Here is a 20,039-nt window from a genome sequence, read left to right as displayed (position 1 = left end):
ATTAAAAAAATTGTTATAGTTGGAATTGTTTCCTAATTTATCTAATAAATTCTAATTTTAACAAATTTATGCAACAGTGGATAACTAAATACTGTAGCTCAGTGGAAAGTAAACGTGGAAGGGGTTGTCCATATTTAGAGGATATTTATGGAAACAACCTGCAGATTCCGCTGATGTCATTGTTTTACATTGTTTACGGATATTGTATAGTGTGTATGCTCAGTATCGGTGAACTGCAGATGATTTAGTTAACTATATCAGCCGCGGCCGGTATTGTGTATTGTGCATGGAGTTTCGTTGCTGCGGTTCTTTTGATTGCTTAGAATTTACTTGAAATCATAATAACCAATTTTTTTTCTCACACCCCTAAATATCAGGGACGTCAAAATAAAGACAGGGGAATGGTTCTTTGAAGAAAGAGAAAAAAAGTTTCCATCTGCAGGTAATATTCATGACTGATCGTGTGTAACTGTTTTGTAGCAAATATACTGTATATGTTAAGTGTGGGTGTGGTTCTGAATATACTGTAGCTGATACTGAACATGTTGGCTACCTGGTAACAACCTGCTACTTATCTGGTACTGGAGAAATTGTAGTCTGTTCCTTATATCATCATATATATATATATATATATATATATATATATATATATATATATATATATATATATATATATATATATAAATATATATATATATATATATATATATATATATATATATATATATATATATATATATATATATATATATATATATATATATATATAGTACATTCAGTGGTTATGTGCACAGTTTGAAATTTTAGCCATTTCATTGTAAATCTAATTCATTTATTTTATTATGGAATTCCATATGTTTTAATTTCTTCTGTTTTAATTAAAAAACAATTTATTTTAGCAGAAACCATTCTATATTTTATTATATGGCATATAGTACAGATGGTGTAATGGTTAGCATTCTGCTCACAGCACTGAGGTCATGGGTTCAATTCCCACCTTGGCCCTAACTGTGCGGAGTTTGTATTTTCTCCCCATACTTGCGTGAGCTTCCTCCGGGTACTCCGGTTTCCTCCCACAATCCAAAAATATACTGGTAGGTTATTTGGCTCCTAACAAAAATTAACCCTAGAATGAATGTGTGTGCGTGTACATGTGGTAGGGAATATAGATTGTAAGCTTCACTGGGGCAGGGACTGATGCGAATGTTCAAATATTTTCAGTAAAGCGATGCGGAATGTGTCCGCTATATAAGAAACTGTTAATGAATAAATACAGCCGGCACTGGTACACACCTTGGTTTTTTTATTCAGTTTATTTGGGGCTGACAACCCCAGTACCAGCTGCCGTTAGTTGCGCACATTTCTCACTTTCTTTTTTCTCCCTACCAGATGCCTGACCCTCCACATTAGTCCCTCTCCCCCGCAGCCTATCCCTACCCTTTTTTTGCTGCCAAACCCTAACTCTCCCTCCCTGCATCTGAACCCTAACCCTCCACGTGCCTTAACACCCCCTTCCTTTCACTAGTGGATTAGCGCGAACAGTCTCTGGCATACCTACAATCGGAATGTCGAGATTACGGTGTCAGAACTTCCAGTGATGTCGGGATTTCAGTGCCCAGATTCTAACTGCTGAACGCATCTCGCTGCACACATCTACAACTTTGGGGCCCATTATCACGGATCACATTTACAATGTGATATGGGTGGAATGTTACCGCCCAGAATCGCATTGTAATATGTGATCCTATAGGCAGGATGTATCATCCCTGACGCGCAGGGACAGGGCTCCAAAAGGAGCCCATCCCTGCGTTGTGCTGAGCCGGACGCCAGGGTCTGTGCATGCACAATTAGCGCTGACCCCACTGCCCCATCAGCAGTGCAGTATTTAGCTCATAGGCTACAATGGGCTAACACCATCTCTGAATGGGCTAACACCATTTCAGTACCCCAAGGATGCAAAGCGCTGCTGCCTGATGTTGATACAGTGGACAGCTTCACAATCCCCCATAGTAACGTATGGGGGATGTGGCTGGCAGCGGTAAAGGAGGGATAGCAGCAGAAATCGGACATTCCTGAAGCGGTCTCTCCATGATACATTTTAGTGATCCTTTAATATTTGCAGCTAACCCCTGAAAACGGGTGTTTTTTGTGGATTTAGCTGCAAATATTGAATGATAAATGGGCACCTCAAACACCCCCCATCTGGCCAAGATGACTTTCTGATGATGTCTGCTATGTTAGTCTGCTATAAGATATATTATTGGTAAATGTTATTATTTACAGCCAGTGGGTACAAACAGAATTGGATTAATGGAGGGGGGAGGGGGTCAGTGCATCCATGCCACCCTGTCTTAGGGGGCCTTCTGGCTGGAGTTGTGCCTCTCCTGCTGTCTTACCTCTCCAGCCTCCACCACCTGTAGCAGCTTGCAGCTCTACTGGCAGGAGCAGAGGTGTGAGAGTGCCTGCTGCTCACGAAAAGGGGGAGGGGGGGGGGGGGTGCTGCACAGCCGCCACCATTAAAATCATCCCTATCCAGCAGCCTGGAGTCTTCGTGGGGTTTTCTCTTGCGTCCTTCAGCGTAAGTCCCTGACAGCTCCTGTGCACAGCAGTGCTGTTGAGGGCTGTGGCGTGGAGCAGAGATGAGTAGGCCGGTGTGGGCCGGGAGGTTTGGCACCTGTCTTGGGTGCCCTGGGCCCCCCGAGGGCATAAATCCGGCCCTGAGTCCAAAGTGTCAATATAAAAAGCATTCAAGCTTCATGTTCATTTAGTGTATAGTAAAAACGCTACCTATTCTAGTTTAAATACACATAATCCATTTGTCAAGTTGTACAATCATTTGTTATCATCTGTTTTGCAGGAAAGCATGAAACTGCTGGTGCCAAGCTTTTGAAATCCTACCAAAGAATGAGGCAAGTAACATTTATGGAGAGGCTTTACCACAATCTGCAGTTAGAGATCTTATGGCACATTGCATGTTTCAATTTTGTTCAGCTTGGCCAAATGATATATTTTTTGACATTGAATTAATGCTCACGTTATTCATGTCAACCTACCTTGTCACTTAGCCTTTATAAACCTTTGGTACTTGGGCCATGGAGACTTTACTATAACCTTGTACAGGGCAGAGAAATTATATATCGATTGAGATGTTCAACTGTCCAAAACTAGGGCATACTTGCCTACTTTTGAAAACTAGTTTCATGGAGATTATAGTTTTTAATATAATTTTGCGAAACCCCCATTGAGGGGGCATGTCATGCTTCTCCCAAAGGGCATGGTTAGTTCCATATAGCGAGAGATTGTGAAAAGAGATTGTGAACGTGGCATCTAAAAGCATAGGTGTGTGCTGCTACATCTGAGAGGAATCTTTTCAAATGACTTATATCCAAATGTAGATGAGCGCCATAGCAGTTCCTAAAGTGATGGGAAATTGTGCTGATGATTCAATGTAAATGTATCTGTCTCTCATTCCATTTTCCCCCCAAATTTTTGCAGTGTAATGTGGGCTAGTTGAAATGAGGGAGATTGCTAGACTAATGAGGGAGAGAAGGAGATTGCTGCTATTTCAGGGAGTCTCCTGCAGAATGCAGGAGGGTAGGCAGCTATGAACTAGGTGAATCTATATTGTAAGATTGATTTCAAACCAGCTGTTCACAAATAGAGCCTGCAACATGATGACGATGTCAGTCAATTTAAGTCAATTTTAAAACCATCCTAAAACATGATCTTCAGTAAATATTCTTAGTCACTCCAGGTATGTCGCACCAGACGGTGAAAAGACAATCTGTGTAAAAGGACGCATCTATAGCCAATGCATGCATTTAGAGGTTGGTTGTTTTTTACAGGATATTTAAAAAAAAAAATACATGTTAATATCCAGTTTCACTACATCTGGGGTTAAAGTTTTGTAAAAAGGAATAACTGGGTGGCAAAATGCACATTTGGTACTTGTATATTAGCACGGCACCCGCTACGGCATTTGCGTAGCGGGCTATTCAGGGTAGTGAAATCGCATCGCGTACCGTTTATAGTGCTGTGTGATGCGTTCGATGCACGGCATAGGATGCGATTTTTAATCGCATCCTATATTTTTAATGGTCTATACCACTAAATGACATACAATGTCATTTAGTGTGGCCCCACCCCCCACTATCCATGGCATCCCCCAACCCCCCCCACTATCCACGGCATCAAGAAGCATGGCGAGCCCCGCGAGGGGTGGCGGAACGCGTCCGCCCGACCTTTTCATACCCCCCACTATCCACATCGGCGTGGAGTTGGTTCTATATAGTGTGGCGAGCCACCGAGCCTGAAGAGTGGCGAGTACTGCGAGCCCCGTGAGGGGACGCAGAATACATGTAAAGTAATCCGCATCCCCACGCGGGGCACGCTGCGCACGCCGTGCTTCGGGCTCGGTGGCTCACTGCGCTCGCCACACTATATAAGACCAACTACACGCTGACGTGGATAGTGGGGGTATGAAAAGGTCAGGCGGACGCGTTCCGCCGCCGCCGCTCGCCACGCTTAGGGATGCCGTGGATAGTGGCGGTGTGTTATGGACACATTCACACAAGCAATATCATCCATCTGACACAGTAATGACAAATGTCAATTTTAGTTAATAAATAATAAATGAAGAACATTTAACAAATCATAGGAAATAAAAGTGACTGATTCAATAACAATTATGGGAACAATAAGAAATTAAAAAGTCTCCATATAAATTCTTGGAGATAAGAGTCTAAATGGTGGCAAGCTGTCCTACGTTGTCTCTTATTTCTCCATTTAGCTGAACCCTAAAGTCTTTCAATTGTTTGGGTGTGGCCCCAACTTTCCGGATCCATGATATGAAACCTATGATTTACACGGGCATGGTGGTACCACCCCGTTCCAATTCTTCCATGCTGTAAGCACACCAGCAAACTGTATATGGTTGTTCCCGGCTCTATGTGGGCATTTATAGCGGACATGAGGGTGCTGGCATCCCGTTGTGGCACTGCAGTTATAAAACACTGCCTGGTTTCACGGGATATCCCCCCAAACACCCATTGTTGCGGTAACACTCTGCCCACATTACTCTTCCCTTTCATGAAGAGGCTCTCATCTACCTCCACCATCTGTACAGGGCCCCCAATGCTGCGCTGTGGCTGTGCCAGCAAGTCCACAGTACATGCCTCCCGCATCCAGTTGTTGTAGTGGACCACTGTCTTGTTAGACAGATTCAGCTCACGCTGGCAAAAGTCTATAGAGGTCATCTCCTCCGACCATGCATAGATGAACCTGATGAGCTTTACAAAAGGCAAACGGCACCCTGGAAAGAAATGGGCTGCTCTGACGCTCACCTTTTGGCGGCATGTCTTGATGTGGCACCTCCACATACACTCTTTCACAGACATCTTCATTGGGTGCCCATTAGTACATGTCGCCGTGACTGGCGGCAGGTGATGCTCCTGTAGGAAACGGATGGCGTCTTCCTCATTCTACGGCATGTTAAACAGGCTCACAGATGCAGATGCTGCTGATGCTGCCATTATTCAGAAATTTACAGAAATGAACCATTATTCACCAAAATTAGCAAAAACCACTATAACTCTCTTCAGCTCTATCACACACGACGGTACTCTTTACCTAGCACGGCGCCCATGATTTTGATCGTGGGCATCGCAGGAAAAAAAATCGCGGGCATCGCGGCCATTGAATGCACTAAAAATCGGGTGCGACGCGACCGACGCGATGCCCGCGATTTCCCATAGGGATCAATGTTAAATTTCTCAATTGACCCGATTTTACTGTTCAATGCCTCAATTGACCCGATTTTTCCATAGGAAACAATGTTAAATGGCCCACAGAGGCCAAATAGGCACCCTAAAGTGTGAAATGGCCCCCACAATTGTTAACGCCACCCCACGATCAACGTCAACCCGAAGCGTGGCAAGCGCAGCGAGCCCGCGAGGGGCGGCGGTACGCATCCTACGACCTTTTCAAACCCCCACTATCCACGTCGGCGTGGAGTTGAGAATAGAATAGTGTGGCGAGCGCAGCGAGCCACCGAGCCCGAAGCGTGGCGAGCGGACGCGGATACCTTCACAGGTAAACGCGTCCCTTCGCGGGCTTCACAGGTATCCGCGTCCGCTCGCCACACTATTCTATTCTCAACTCCACGCCGACGTGGATAGTGGGGGTATGAAAAGGTCGTAGGACGCGTACCGCCGCCCCTCGCGGGCTCGCTGCGCTCGCCACGCTTCGGGTTGACGTTGATCGTGGGGTGGCGTTAACAATTGTGGGGGCCATTTCACACTTCAGGGGGCCTATTTGGCCTCTGTGGGCCATTTAACATTGTTTCCTATGGAAAAATCGGGTCAATTGAGGCATTGAACAGAAAAATCGGGTCAATTGCGAAATTTAACATTGGTCCCTATAGGAAATCGCGGGCATCGCGTCGGTCGCGTCGCACCCGATTTTTTAGTGCATTCAATGGCCGCGATGGGCACCGTGCTAGGTAAAGAGTACCCACACGACTATTCTCCTCACAAAATCACCTCAGTGTGAAATTCTGCCAGATGTGCCAAGGGGCGGGATTATTACTGGGCAGGAAGGAGTAAAATCGCATCGCATTGCATGCCATACAATATTGGCATGCGATGCAATGAAACTACGTTAACATACGTAGGGAAAGTGGGTGCCGTGCTACAGTAATGCACAAGTACCCATTGTTTTTTCTATGTATTTTTTAAATATTGAGCTGAAAACAAAGCAAAAAGCAAGTAACTTTTTAGCAGCAATGCAAGGGGTGCAGATAGATTTTCCTTTTTGCATGCAGCATGCAGGGTACATACAGGCTGCTTTTGGATGTAGCCCACAAATACTGGACAACTGTATTTTTACACTACATTTGGTACTTGTGTATTATCACGGCGCCCATTGCATTGCAGACCATAAGGCATGCCATGGGATGCGATGTCCCGCGATGTTCCCCAATGTCATACAATGTTAAAATTGTATGACATACAATGCCATACAATGCGATGCGATTATAAATTGTATAAGCACACTAATGGGTGCTTACAATGTTAAATGCACCCCCACGCCACCCCCAGTATGAACGTGAACCCGAAGCGTGGCGAGCGGCGGTGGTACGCATCCTCCGACCTTTTCATACCCCCACTACCCACATCAGCGTGGAGTTGATTTTATATAGTGTGGTGAGTGCAGCGAGGGGACGCGCATTACTTCACAGGTATACGCGTCGCTCGCCACACTATATAAAATCAACTCCATGCCGACGTGGATAGTGGGGGTATGAAAAGGTCGGAGGACGCGTACCGCCGCCCCTTGCGGGCTCACTGCGCTCGCCGCGCTTCGGGTTCACGTTCATACTGGGGGTGGCGTGGGGGTGCATTTAACATTGTAAGCACCCATTAGGGTGCTTATACAATTTAATATATATTTGTATAGGGGGCTTACATCGCATCGCAGTGCATCGGGTGTATGGCATGCGATGCAATGCGAGAAAAACATTGTGCAACTTAATATCAGGGGCGCCGTGATAATACACAAGTATCCCACAGTTTATACTGGGTACAGGGTAAGTAAAACAAGACATTTTTTCCCTCAGCACACTGAGCAATGCTAGTAACCAATCTAGAACACTACATGATAATAGAATTCAGAGATATTGGTTACATATACCTGCGCAGGTGTATGCTATGCCCCCAAGCCGCGTCAAGGCTTCTCTGTATATTGGGGGTCCCTAGCGCTATATCTAGGTGCAGGGTGCGGCACCCCAAAAAACCATCATAAAAATGGGAAGCCCAGTGCGGCATGCCAGTGATATACTAAGTGTTAATAATTAGTGATAGGAAGCCGAAGCTATATAAAAAGAGAGAGATAAATGAATGTAATTAAAATAGGATAGAGATAGTGTTAGTGAGGGAAAAGTGTTAATAGAATGTAAGGGCATGCCGCACTAAAGCCACCCAGCCCATCCAGTCCAGGAGCACCGCACCCCACACCACCGTTACCCTAAATTGGGTCTACGATTAACCAGCAAGGAGCCACATGATAATGGCTCCTTACTTGATATATCCAAACTAAGAGCTACCTACCTTGGAGCAACCCCAAACTACTCCATGTGGCATATCAGGACCCACATCTCCTCCTAATATGGGCTCCCTTCTGCCTCTAACAACATACATACAGATAGTGGTAGATGCTCAATTAGTTCAGTAGCATTTCCCAGGTGCATGAGGGAGGGGTTAAATACTGGGTAAGTAAAACAAGACATTTTTTCCCTCAGCACACTGAGCAATGCTAGTAACCAATCTAGAACACTACATGATAATAGAATTCAGAGATATTGGTTACATATACCTGCGCAGGTGTATGCTATGCCCCCAAGCCGCACTGGGCTTCCCAGCTTATGATGGTTTTTGGGGTGCCGCACCCTGCACCTAGATATAGCGCTAGGGACCCCCAATATACAGAGAAGCCTTGACGCGGCTTGGGGGCATAGCATACACCTGCGCAGGTATATGTAACCAATATCTCTGAATTCTATTATCATGTAGTGTTCTAGATTGGTTACTAGCATTGCTCAGTGTGCTGAGGGAAAAAATGTCTTGTTTTACTTACCCAGTATTTAACCCCTCCCTCATGCACCTGGGAAATGCTACTGAACTAATTAAGCATCTACCACTATCTGTAATTATACTGGGTACACACTGGCCAATTAATTGACAGTCTGATTGAACAGCCTATATAATGCTGGTCTTTAGGCAATATGTACCAGCAATATGTCTAAACAACCTAGTTCTTAGACATTTTGGGGGAAATTTACTAAGATGGGAGTTCTAGTTCAGATGGGATGTTGCTATTGACAACCAATCAGATACTATCTATTATTTTCTAGAAGGTGCTAAATAAATAAGAAATAGATTCTGATTGGTTGCCCATAGTAACATTCCATGTGAAATTAGAACTCCCATCTTAGTAAATTTCCCCCAGTGCATCAGCTGATTTTATTTATTTATATATATATATATATATATATATATATATATATATATATATGCGTGTGTGTGTATAAGAGTCTTTTGAATGAATTACCCTGGTTCCCTGGTGGCTGGGGGGTCTGCAGACTTCCCATATGAAGGCGTGAACAGATCTGCTCGCTGGGATAGATAATGCCCATGATCTATGCATTTCTCAAGGGTGAGGCAGACGCCAACCCACCCTTGGACCTGACTGACCAATTTCCCTGGCTTGCAATTTTTAAAGAGGCAATTTATTCAAAAGACTCCATCTGCAGATCTATTGATCTTCAGAAATATATTTAGGTGTGTTCCAAACCTTAAGCCCCATACACACTAAACAATATTCCAACTAATATCGCTCATTTTGCCACTATAATTTGTAATATTCTCCAGTGTGTATGCTCAATATCAATGACGGTGCAGGTCAATAACAAGTTCCTCCATCGTCTGTACATGCAGCTCAATATCAACTATATCTTCTAACTACTGTATAACGACTGCATGTACCGAGGGTGGACCCAACGATGTCACTGAATAATATCATTAATGATGTCGTTCAGTGGGGTATGGGTCATATGCACGACTCCGTTTTGGTTGACAATCAATACATCAACCTCTATTGGACGGCACCTTAATAGGTGTTGCTTGGGTCAACCTTTTGTTCATGTCGACCTAAGCCATGTCAACCTTTTTAAGGTGTGAACCTTTGGCCTGTTGACCAATAGTTGTCGACCTATTGAGTTTCAACCTAATTCAACCATCGACCGCATTCCGTTCAGTGGGTATGCACTATATTGTTCGCCCGGGAGTTCAAGGGAAATCATTGATTATATCTAATAATATCCTTCCGTGCAGAGGTGGCCAAACCAGTCCTCAATATCTACCAACAGGTCATGTTTTCAAGATGACCTGTGGATCTGTAAAATGTGTTGATTAGGAATGAATGCAGCACATGTTTAAAAATGTGACAGTTAGTAATGACTGCACCTGTGCACCAACTAGGTGGTCTGGAAAATGTCGATTGTTAATAGATCTCAAGGACCAGTTTAGTCAGCCCAGTTCTAGTATGCATGTGGCTTTAGATTTCAGTTTGGACATACCCCAACTAAATCTATATCTCCCCCTGAACATGTTACTGTACATCTGCCCACCTGCAGTGCAGCAAGGTTTTCCCCAGGGCTTTTCTCCCAACTTATAACCAGCTCCTTTGACTTTGATCAAGCAGACAAGGAATATTTTTATATTCTGTACTACATTTGTGTGTTCTTTATTTTGACTTATAAAAACAATTTAGCACTTTACTAAAGCCTAACCTGCCACCATCTAGAGTCTAGATTCTAGGATACAATATTGCCACACAATCAAGGTTTTTATCATTAGAGGCATAGAAACCCAAGATTTACCATGTGGCATGTTTGAAACCCATTGAAAATCTGTCAAAGCAGCCCAACCCCCATAAAAATGAAGCGGTAATGACAGATAAGATAGCTAGGACAGCATGTTGCTGGATGATCTTTTTACTTAAAAGGAGAGTAATCACAATATACTTCTAATAAATGCAATCATGTTGAGTTGAATGGGGAGGCAGATACTGTAACATTGATAATTCCCTAGGAGTAAAATTATTTTTTAATTTTACTGAGAGCAATATTTATCAACTATATTAAAGAGGCAATATTAATTGTTAATTGGCATTTAAAAAATGTTCAAATGATGTACAACATTTATTATGTAAGCTATATAAATGCTGCCTTGTCAAAAAAATAATGTTGCAATATCATAAAAAAACCTTTTAATCCCGAATTAACAATTGATATTGCCTCTTTTATTATATTTAATACATCATATTGATCTAAAATGAAACAATACTTTTCCAAATGCAATGAATGTGCAGGGTTTTCAAAACCTTTGGGATTACTGGCATCAAAAGTTCCCATTAAGTTACTTAGTAAATAAAGTTAGTAAAGTTACTTTATATTTTTACATAATAAACTTATGTAATGTTGTGCATTTGTTCAAAATATAAAATGTTTGTTAAAATATATATATTTTTCTTTTGTATGGTCTAGTAAGATATCTGTTGTTCCTCCCACACCACCTCCTTTCTCTGAAGCAACCCATGTATATACCGCAGGGGTAATGTATAACTATATTTTTACAAATATGTGTTTACACCATTTTAGCTCTCCTGTTAAATATATAGCAAAAAAGAAGATTGGGTTACATAAATAATATACTGTAAGGCAGTGATTTCAACCTTTTTACTTTGCGACACAGTAAATAAGATTTTAAAATTGCCAAGGCACACCATGAGATCGCCACAGGGAAAAACACATTGGCCCCCACAGGAAAAAAAAAACATATTGGCCCCATATAAAAAACAATCACACTGGTCCCCACAGGTAACAACAAATTAAATACATTGGCTTTTTAAATGAAAAGAAGAAACCAGTAAATAACAGTTGTACTGGTGATAGCTATAAACTGGTTTGGGCATCTCTAGATCTGGGGCACACTTGAGAACAGCTCAAGGCACAGTAGAGTGCCACGGCTCAGTGGTTGAAAAACACTGCTGTAAGGTAACAGAGAGGCAAATGTATTAAGCTGGGTAAAGTGATAAAGCCATGATAAAGTATAAGATGATAGCGCACCAGTTAATAAGTTGTGTTTGAAAAATGACAGGTAGGAGTTAATCGGCTGGTGTGTTACCACCTTTCACTTTAGCTCCACTTTATCACTTTACCAGGCTTCTCCTGAGAGTTAGGCAAAGGGCATTTGCTGAGGTCTGCCAAGTGTTTCAAGGGCGTGCCAAAATTAATATATTGATATGGGAAAATAGACTATTCACATATATTAGTCTAGAGAAATAAGTCACAAAGAACAATGGGGCAAATGTATTAAGCTTTAACAACAGATAAATCCAAGGGTGATAAAGAGAGATAAACATTTAACCAATCAGCTCCTTACTGACTATTTTCAAACACAGGCTGTAACATGGCAGTTAGCAGGTGATTGGCTGGACGTTTATCTCTCCTTATCACCCTTGGATTTATCTCTTGTTAAAGCTTAATACATCTGCCCCATGTAGCTTGCATTAAAATAACCTTATACTGGCTTATTATTATTTTATACTTTTCAAAGCTTTGTTTGGTCATTTATCTTCTATGCCCTTCAACTGTTTACAGTAATTTCCCTCTATAAAGTGAGACTCTATTCCATACTTCACATGGAGCACCCTTCATATTATCAATGCCTCCTTCTAGATTCTGCCATCTTCATCTGCAAATCCATATGCTATGTGCAAACAAGGGGATGGAGGATGCCAAAGCGTGTTAAGAGGAGGCTTTAATGTGATGTGCTCTGCATTGGCCATTTCCATGTGGAAAGTCTCAGTATTCCCACACTTAATGATTTAAAATGAATAACCTGTAGCAAAACAATGAATATTATATATTTTTAATTTATATTATAGATCAATATAAAAAAAGTAAAATCAAAATATGAAATAGCTTTGAACGTTTACCATCTACCAACGACTTAAGCAAGAACAGTGATGTCATGTACACAAGGGAAGGCATAACCTTAGAAATATCACTTGAGGCCAAAACAGGTTTATAAAAAAGTACTTAAACCATTTGCTGTAACAGAGAAATGTATTTATGTGTCTTCTAAATTCAATTATCATCTCCAGGAGCTAAGCAAATCAAAAGGCTTTACTAAATCGGTGGAAAATATCTTCCTGTCGCTCACCTCACAAATGAAAAGTAAGTAGAATATGACAACATGCAAGAAACTGTCCAAATTACTACAGTAGCTGGGCTAAACAATAATAACACATGTGAAAGGTGATCGATTACGTTCCAGATAGATATTACCCATGAATAGTCGTCTTCCTTCCTCTGTAAAATCTTACACGGAAAATGCTACCCCTGAAAAAGTCCAAACTTCATGTACTAAATAAAAGGTCAGAGGACATAAAACGTTAGAGGTCGGATGTATCAAGGTTCAAAAATTGAGAAAGTGGAGATTGATAAAAACCAGCAAATCAGCTCGTAACTACCATGTTACAGGCTGGGTTTGAAAAATAACAGGTAGGAACTGATTGGCTGGATGTTTATCACTCTCCATTTTATAAATTTTTGAAGCTTAAGTTAATACATCAGACTAAGGGGGGGATGAGGATCAGTGCAGGGAGGAGGAGGTCACAGGTCCGGGCAGCACAGCTCTGTGTTGCCCGGACACAGGTGTGGGGAGGCGGGGGGTCGCGTTAGAAGCCCATAAGCTTCTATGGGGCATCGCCAGATTTTTTTGGCGATGCCCCCCGCCGCGGTAACCCGGCAGGGGATGCTTAGTGCATCCCAAAATGCAGTAAAAACCCGATATAATAATGCTTCAGAGCAGATATACTAAGCCTATAGAGCGAGAGAATGGGCAGAGATAAACTACTCCTTAATCAGATTCTGTTGTTTTTCAAACACCACCTTCGCAGCTAGGAGTTGCTTTGCTGTTGGTAGATTATCTCTCTCTACTTTTTTACTATCCAAGACATAGGGGGGTATTCAATCACCCCCAGCCATCTCCCGACGGGGGAGATGGCAGTGGAGACCTATTCACTGCTGTCTCCTTTAGCATTGAACAGGGGATCTCGCAGAATGAGCCGGAAAGTGAGGATCTGCTGGCTGCAGCTCGCCTCTTCACAGCCGCAGTTTGCGGCCACGCCCCCATTGAATCTCGCCTGCGATTTCTCGGTCGAGCAGACCAAGAACGGGACAGGGTCCTGGCTCGACAGCCGTGACCCCCCTTAGAATATCTGCTCTGTAAGCTGTTCTGGAGAGGTTTTACTTTGAGAGTAATATATTATTATTATTATTATTATTATTATTATTATTATTATTATTATTATTATGGGAGATTCTTTATCTTTATTAAATGCTGTGTAACAAAATTACATCTATGCATTTTTGTGTCTGTTCTTACGAAGCACCTACCGGTAGCAGGATGCATGTTTTTTATATTTGAAACCTCTTGCCTTTTTTTTTAGAAACTATTGGCGAAACAGTACTATTTATATAAAAGTATTATTACTTTCAGTCAGCCTTTGCCTCAGTAGAACTTACAGCAGGGCCACAACAAGGGTGGGGGCTAGGGGCTGGATGTGATACCTATAAGTGCATGCAGGAGGAGGGGAGACAGGCTAAACACAATTTACAGTATACACGATATATACATAATTTATACACAAGTTATACACATGCACAATGGATATCCCAGTGAGCATTGTGCCATCAAATGTGAGATAATGGAAGCTGTATCATACCACCCTAGTACTGCATAGTGATGGCCATCGTTGTCTTTGCCATTGATGGCAAAAGTGCAACTGGCTATCGATGGTGCATAACTATGCAATGGATCACCATCAATGTTTTTACATATCGATGATCATCCGTTGTCTTTGATTGATTGGCCTGTGGGCCAATCAGAATATGGGGGTGGGGCTTCACAGATGTACTGGGCGGAGCAATGTTCCATGTCCCAGGAAAAAGCAAAACTAAACTATTAGTTTAGGCTTGACACCGATGGTGGGAAACCATCTGGTTCTCCCCCATTGATGTAAAAACTATTCAACATCGGCCATAAACCATCAATGTTTTTAAATCATCGATGGTCGATGGCCATCCCTAGCACTGCGTGCACAGCTGTCCCTCAAATCTCATCATCAGAGCCAGATACTGTAGAGACTTTTGATGGTAGCCACATGTAAGCAAGCTATCACTTTGAAGGAGCTACAGAGGTCAGTGACTGAGACTGGAATAAAAATTTCACTTGGCATTTTGTTAAAATTAAAGGACCAATGGGTGTGGGGAATGAAGGGAGAGTACTGCAAGACAACTTGCTTTCATCTGCTAGAAAACAAAAGAAAACCAAAGGGGGGGGGGGGGGGGATTCAATTAGCCACATCTGCATAAGATGCCCAGAGCTATTCAATTGGTAGTCCATGGCCACAACTAGCCTAGAGGCAGCACTTAACATAGCCTTCTACTCGTACCCTCCAGAGCAGGGGTAGCCAACTCCAGGCCCCTCCTCCAGAGGCTTTCTTCAGGCTGTTAATTAAATATCTCTGTGCAGTTTACCTTGGAGCTTAAGCCATGTGATAAAGTCTGCGGTTATTTTAAATCCCACTAAAACCTGGGAGACCGTTCACAATTCAGCCTGACAAAGGCCAAAGCAACACTGGCGTGGTTAAACAACAAAAAGGGAAAACTTGCATGGAGGAACTGGCACAAAAATCACTCTGTTTACAAAACTAATAGAACCTGAACTGCCTCAAAGCTGTTATTTCAGCAACAGGGGTTGTACCATGGGCTCGATTTCGTAAAGATTTGTCCCCGGTGTATTTGCACCGGGGAGCAATGTTTTTGCACTGCTCATGCGTATATGCTAATATATACGCATGTGCAGGGTCGCTGTGATTTTTGGGTACTTGTTTAGTAGCACGGCGCCCGTCGGGTCCCATCACATACCTTAACTTAAGGTATGCGATGCGACCGACCCGATTTTTACATTGGACCCAATGTAAAAATGGTCCCTGAGACCCGATTTTACATTGGCCCCAATGTTAAATGCTCCCCAGACCCCATTTTTTATTGTATACCCACCATGATGGGTAATTACTATGTGAAATGGCCCCCCCATTGTTAACGCCACACCACGATCAACGCCAACCCGAAGCGTGGCGAGCGCAGCGAGCCCGCGAGGGGTGGCCGTACGCATCCTCCGACCTTTTCATATCCCCACTATCCACGTCGGTGTGGAATTGATTTTATATAGTGTGGCGAGCGCAGCGAACCACCGAGCCTGAAGCGTGGTGAGCGCAGCGAGCCCCGCACATTACTTTAAACGTATTACGCATCCGCTCGCCACCCTTCGGGCTCGGTGGCTCACTGCGCTCGCCACACTAAGTAAAATCAAATCCACGCTGACGTGGATAGTGGGGGTATGAAAAGGGGGTATACAATGAAAAATGGGGTCTGGGGAGCATTTAACATTGGGGGCCAATGTAAAATCGGGTCTCAGGGACCGTTTAACATTGGTTCCAATGTAAAAATCGGGTCGGTCGCATTGCATGCGATTTGGTCGCATGCGATGCGATCGACCCGAGTTTTTGCAACCCAATTTCATACAATTAAAATCGGTGGCACCCTGCTAGGAAACAAATAATGATTTTTGTCCTGGACACTCTCATGTGAATTCATGTTTATGCTAAACATCCATTCACTTTGCAACGGGATGTTCACGCGGCGGGCGGGCATTTGCTTGGCGGGCGGGTGACGTTGGAAGGCTCACTAAGCAGCAAATTTATGCTGCTTAATGAGCCAATGTGAATCAGGCCCCAAGTACTAGTCTGCAGTGCTTGGACAGTTACACGAGCAGTGAATTATTACATTTTTCTTTAATAGCTACTGGTTTGCTGCCTGGAACAATCTGTGTCATTTTTATCACAAACATCTGCTCACATTTTTTAGGGGTTGAACACTTTTGCAAGCGGATGTATAAGATATATCCGTTAGGTGGAGAATAAATACTCAGAGCTTGCTATATGTAGATGTAATTTCGGAAAGCAAATCCAAGCAGGTTGTGTTGTAGCCTGCATTGTCTATTTGGCGCTATAATGCAGCATGTTAAGTCCCCCAAAATATGACCTTGATAGCTAATAATATGAACAAACATGGCACCAAGAACACCAGATGTCTCTCTGACACCTATATGTTCCCCTGCCCATATGCTATCATGCGCTCTCCGATCCTGACATCAGAAACATGTTTTCAACACTAGTGTAAAGAATGCAAGGATAGAATCAACTTCCAGTGAGAAGTGACTGAGCGTCAGCGCTGGAAGTTGTGGACTTGCGGGTCCTGTCCATCTGAAGCTAACCTGAGTGGTGTCGTGGTAAGGTTCTGATAACGTGACTAATACTGATGGCCTTTCTGTATATAATGTATATAGACTGTAATTGCTGATTTTACATGTATAACCCGTGTGTAAAATAAAGGTAATACTTTTGTACCTTTGCTATTGTGTATTCCTGTGCGATCTCTGGAACTCGAAATGACCCCGGGGCTCTGCGTGAGGCATAAGTCGCGCTGCGCTGCTGCATGACCCCTGGATCCTCACAATCACTGGATATCCAGTGTCCTAGCAATCGGATAACATCATGTATTTTCTTTTTCTTCTAGAAATATCCAAGTCACAGAATGATATGTTAACTGACAAATTTCATCTAAGCACGGACTATGGGCGGCGTGCAGAGATCAGGAAGGAGAGGAGGAGTCACTCAGACACTGCCATCAATATAGCTAGTCAGGTATGTCTTCTGGGACAACTCAAGCCAACAAGGATCTGTTAATACATATCAGACTGCAATACTGCAAGCCATGGGAAATGCTCTACCCTTACTGGGAGCACCGACGCACACCCTGTTCAAAAGTAAACTCTTTCTGTAGGATGATTATTCTTCAGTCATATATGTGATGTATCTTTGTAACAGCTAGAAAAGTCCAACAGCCTACACCAACTTATTAACAAAGCCAGGGAAGAGGAGCTGCTGGGAAAAAAAGATACAGACCAAGAGACAGAAGAGATGGCTGAGATGAGGAACAGGATATTCTTTGGGGGTAGAAAACAAGTAGGTATTTAATATTTATTGTATAATGAACATTATGGGCTCTATTTCGAGTCACACACAAGTCCAGTATCCATGCACTTAAATGATATGATGATTATCTAATGTGTGTAAATGTTTGCTATTTTATTTTTAATTTTGTGCCAGGCAAGAGCAGGTAGACAATTGAAGCCTTCCAGCCCCAACATCAGCTGTGAGATGGTGAAGCTGGCAGATACATGGTCAAACTTAGTGTGGTCAGATTTCTGCATAAACTTAGCAGCTAAAATTCATTGCCAGCTTGTTGAGGTGTAGAATGATAACGTCATGTCATGCAAAACGGTTTTTACTCTATTAGAGGCTCAGTTACTTGGCCATGCCTCTGTGGTCACTGGCCATACCCCTCAAACATTGGAGCAAGTCGCTGTATGGACTTTGTGATTGCTAATAATAGTCCCACTTCAGAGACTTTGTCCACTATTGAAGTTCATTTGTGCTTTGATAATACCTCTCACGACTTTTCCTTGTTTCTTTTTAATTGTGATTTTTTATTCATGTTGAATTTTACGTGATATATTAATAAATAATACCAGGGTTTTAGAAAAGTATATAGGTGTCATATGTGCACTCTCTTAAAACATATAGTGTTTAAAAACAATATTAATGATGAAAATTGCAGCTTTAAATGCAAAATCATTGGGCGGTATGGACACTTGCACTAACAACAGGTAGTAAATCTGAGTGCTACCGCTGTCCACACTCATGTCTGTTTTGCATCCGAATCAAACCAAAGTCACCAGGGAAAATGGTGTATATTGCTTAGCAGAGCCAGCTGCATACACAAATGTTAATAATACAGGATGTTTTGAGACAGTTATTGGTATCTAATAAAGTCCCATATTCCCATGCAAAAGGAAAGTACAGTATATTAAGATGCAAAAAATACATCAATGTTTTTATTAAGTTAAAATCAGTACACACGTCTGACATCTCCCAAATGTGAAAAAGTGAAATCGAAATCTGTTTTATTGCTGCAGACCAATTTTCAGTATAACCGTAATAATCCAAATTTGTGATGTACATCGGATTCTGATGGTACATGACCATCAATGTTTTTCTGTATATTTACCATTGAATGGCTTAGGATTTGATGGCCAATCAATGTTTAAACATAGCTAAATTCAGCTGTTGAACATCAAGATCAATCATGGATTGCTTTTGCATTTTTTGCTTTTGACAAATATCCACCGATGTCCACCCCAAACCAAAATTGTAGCATCAACATTACTATTGTATTAACATAAATGGGATGTCATCATCTGTTATTATTTGTACCAGATATTGGGCACGAACAAGTTATATGTTTTCAAATAGGAACATATGTGCATATCTTGTGATCAGCATGGAAAGTCATTTCTAATTAATACCTGAATGCTAATCAGAGAATTCACCGTGGACTGCGAGGAGAAAGTCACCATTCAGACAGGAAAGAAAAAAACGCTCCTTGCTAAATTGCAAGAGAATTGCAAATGGATCGCTAATCGCAAATCCATATGCAATTCCCCAACCATTGAAGAGTTTTTGCCATCTGTGCAATTTGAGTAACTCTGAGGCTTCCACTATCTGCGACTGAGAAACGGTGTCAAAGTCCGGCCACATTTATGATCCATATGCATTTTCTATGGCTTATCACTCTCGCGCGTGCATTTGCGAACAGTACACATGCACAGTCATTGCTCTATTTGCAAATTCTCTAAATAGTGCTCAGGTCTGAATCGGGCTCTTTAACCGGGATTACTTACCTCTTCCATCTACTGTACCCTTCCCTTCTTAGGTTAAGGGGTTGCAGAAGTAAAATGCATATCTTTTAGCATGGCAATGCTTAAGAATATTTGAGTCACAGAGACAGTTTCAAAATAAATATATAAAGCACTTAGAAATGGATCCTTAACACTTCTCTCCTGCCCACTACTGTTGGGCACAATATGACAGCAAAGCACCACATCAGAGAGGGAGAGAGCATAGACAGCTGGTGCTCAGTGGCAGCAGCCTTCCTGGGTCCTATCCAGCACAGTGCACAGCAGTGTGGGCTATTCTGGGAAGGAGGGATGCCACCAATAAGTAGCATCTGTCCCTGATATGTCTCTGCTATATAGTGGCAGTAGTGGGCAGTGTTATGAGGAGGTGGTGACCACCTTGACCCCCTCCCGTTTCCACCCCTGCTTAGTAAAATGTTATTACAAATGGCAGTGGTTTTAGCAATTATTATTTGTTATAGGGTTCCTGCTGCTAGAAATGGTCTAGTCTACCAATATGGTGATGTGAAGACTTCTGAAAAGCTTCCTACA

The 20,039-nt window shown here is 42.4% G+C and overlaps 1 protein-coding gene across 3 annotated transcripts in view; it reads left to right on the top strand.

Annotated features, from left to right (window-relative positions):
- SYTL3 (synaptotagmin like 3) overlaps positions 1-20,039 on the top strand; it is a 97,674-nt gene that overhangs the window by 54,895 nt on the left and 22,740 nt on the right. For all 3 annotated transcript variants that reach the window (XM_083176574.1, XM_083176573.1, XM_083176575.1), the window contains exons 4-9: positions 378-442; positions 2,858-2,909; positions 11,102-11,168; positions 12,724-12,796; positions 17,267-17,394; positions 17,578-17,715. In XM_083176574.1, the coding sequence (XP_083032700.1) occupies positions 378-442; positions 2,858-2,909; positions 11,102-11,168; positions 12,724-12,796; positions 17,267-17,394; positions 17,578-17,715 (523 nt within the window). The remainder of the gene's footprint in view (positions 1-377; positions 443-2,857; positions 2,910-11,101; positions 11,169-12,723; positions 12,797-17,266; positions 17,395-17,577; positions 17,716-20,039) is intronic.

This window comes from Crinia signifera, chromosome 3, assembly GCF_055691185.1.
Source record: "Crinia signifera chromosome 3, ASM5569118v1, whole genome shotgun sequence".
Classification (NCBI taxonomy): domain Eukaryota; kingdom Metazoa; phylum Chordata; class Amphibia; order Anura; family Myobatrachidae; genus Crinia; species Crinia signifera.
This window is presented reverse-complemented; position numbering and strand designations above follow the sequence as displayed.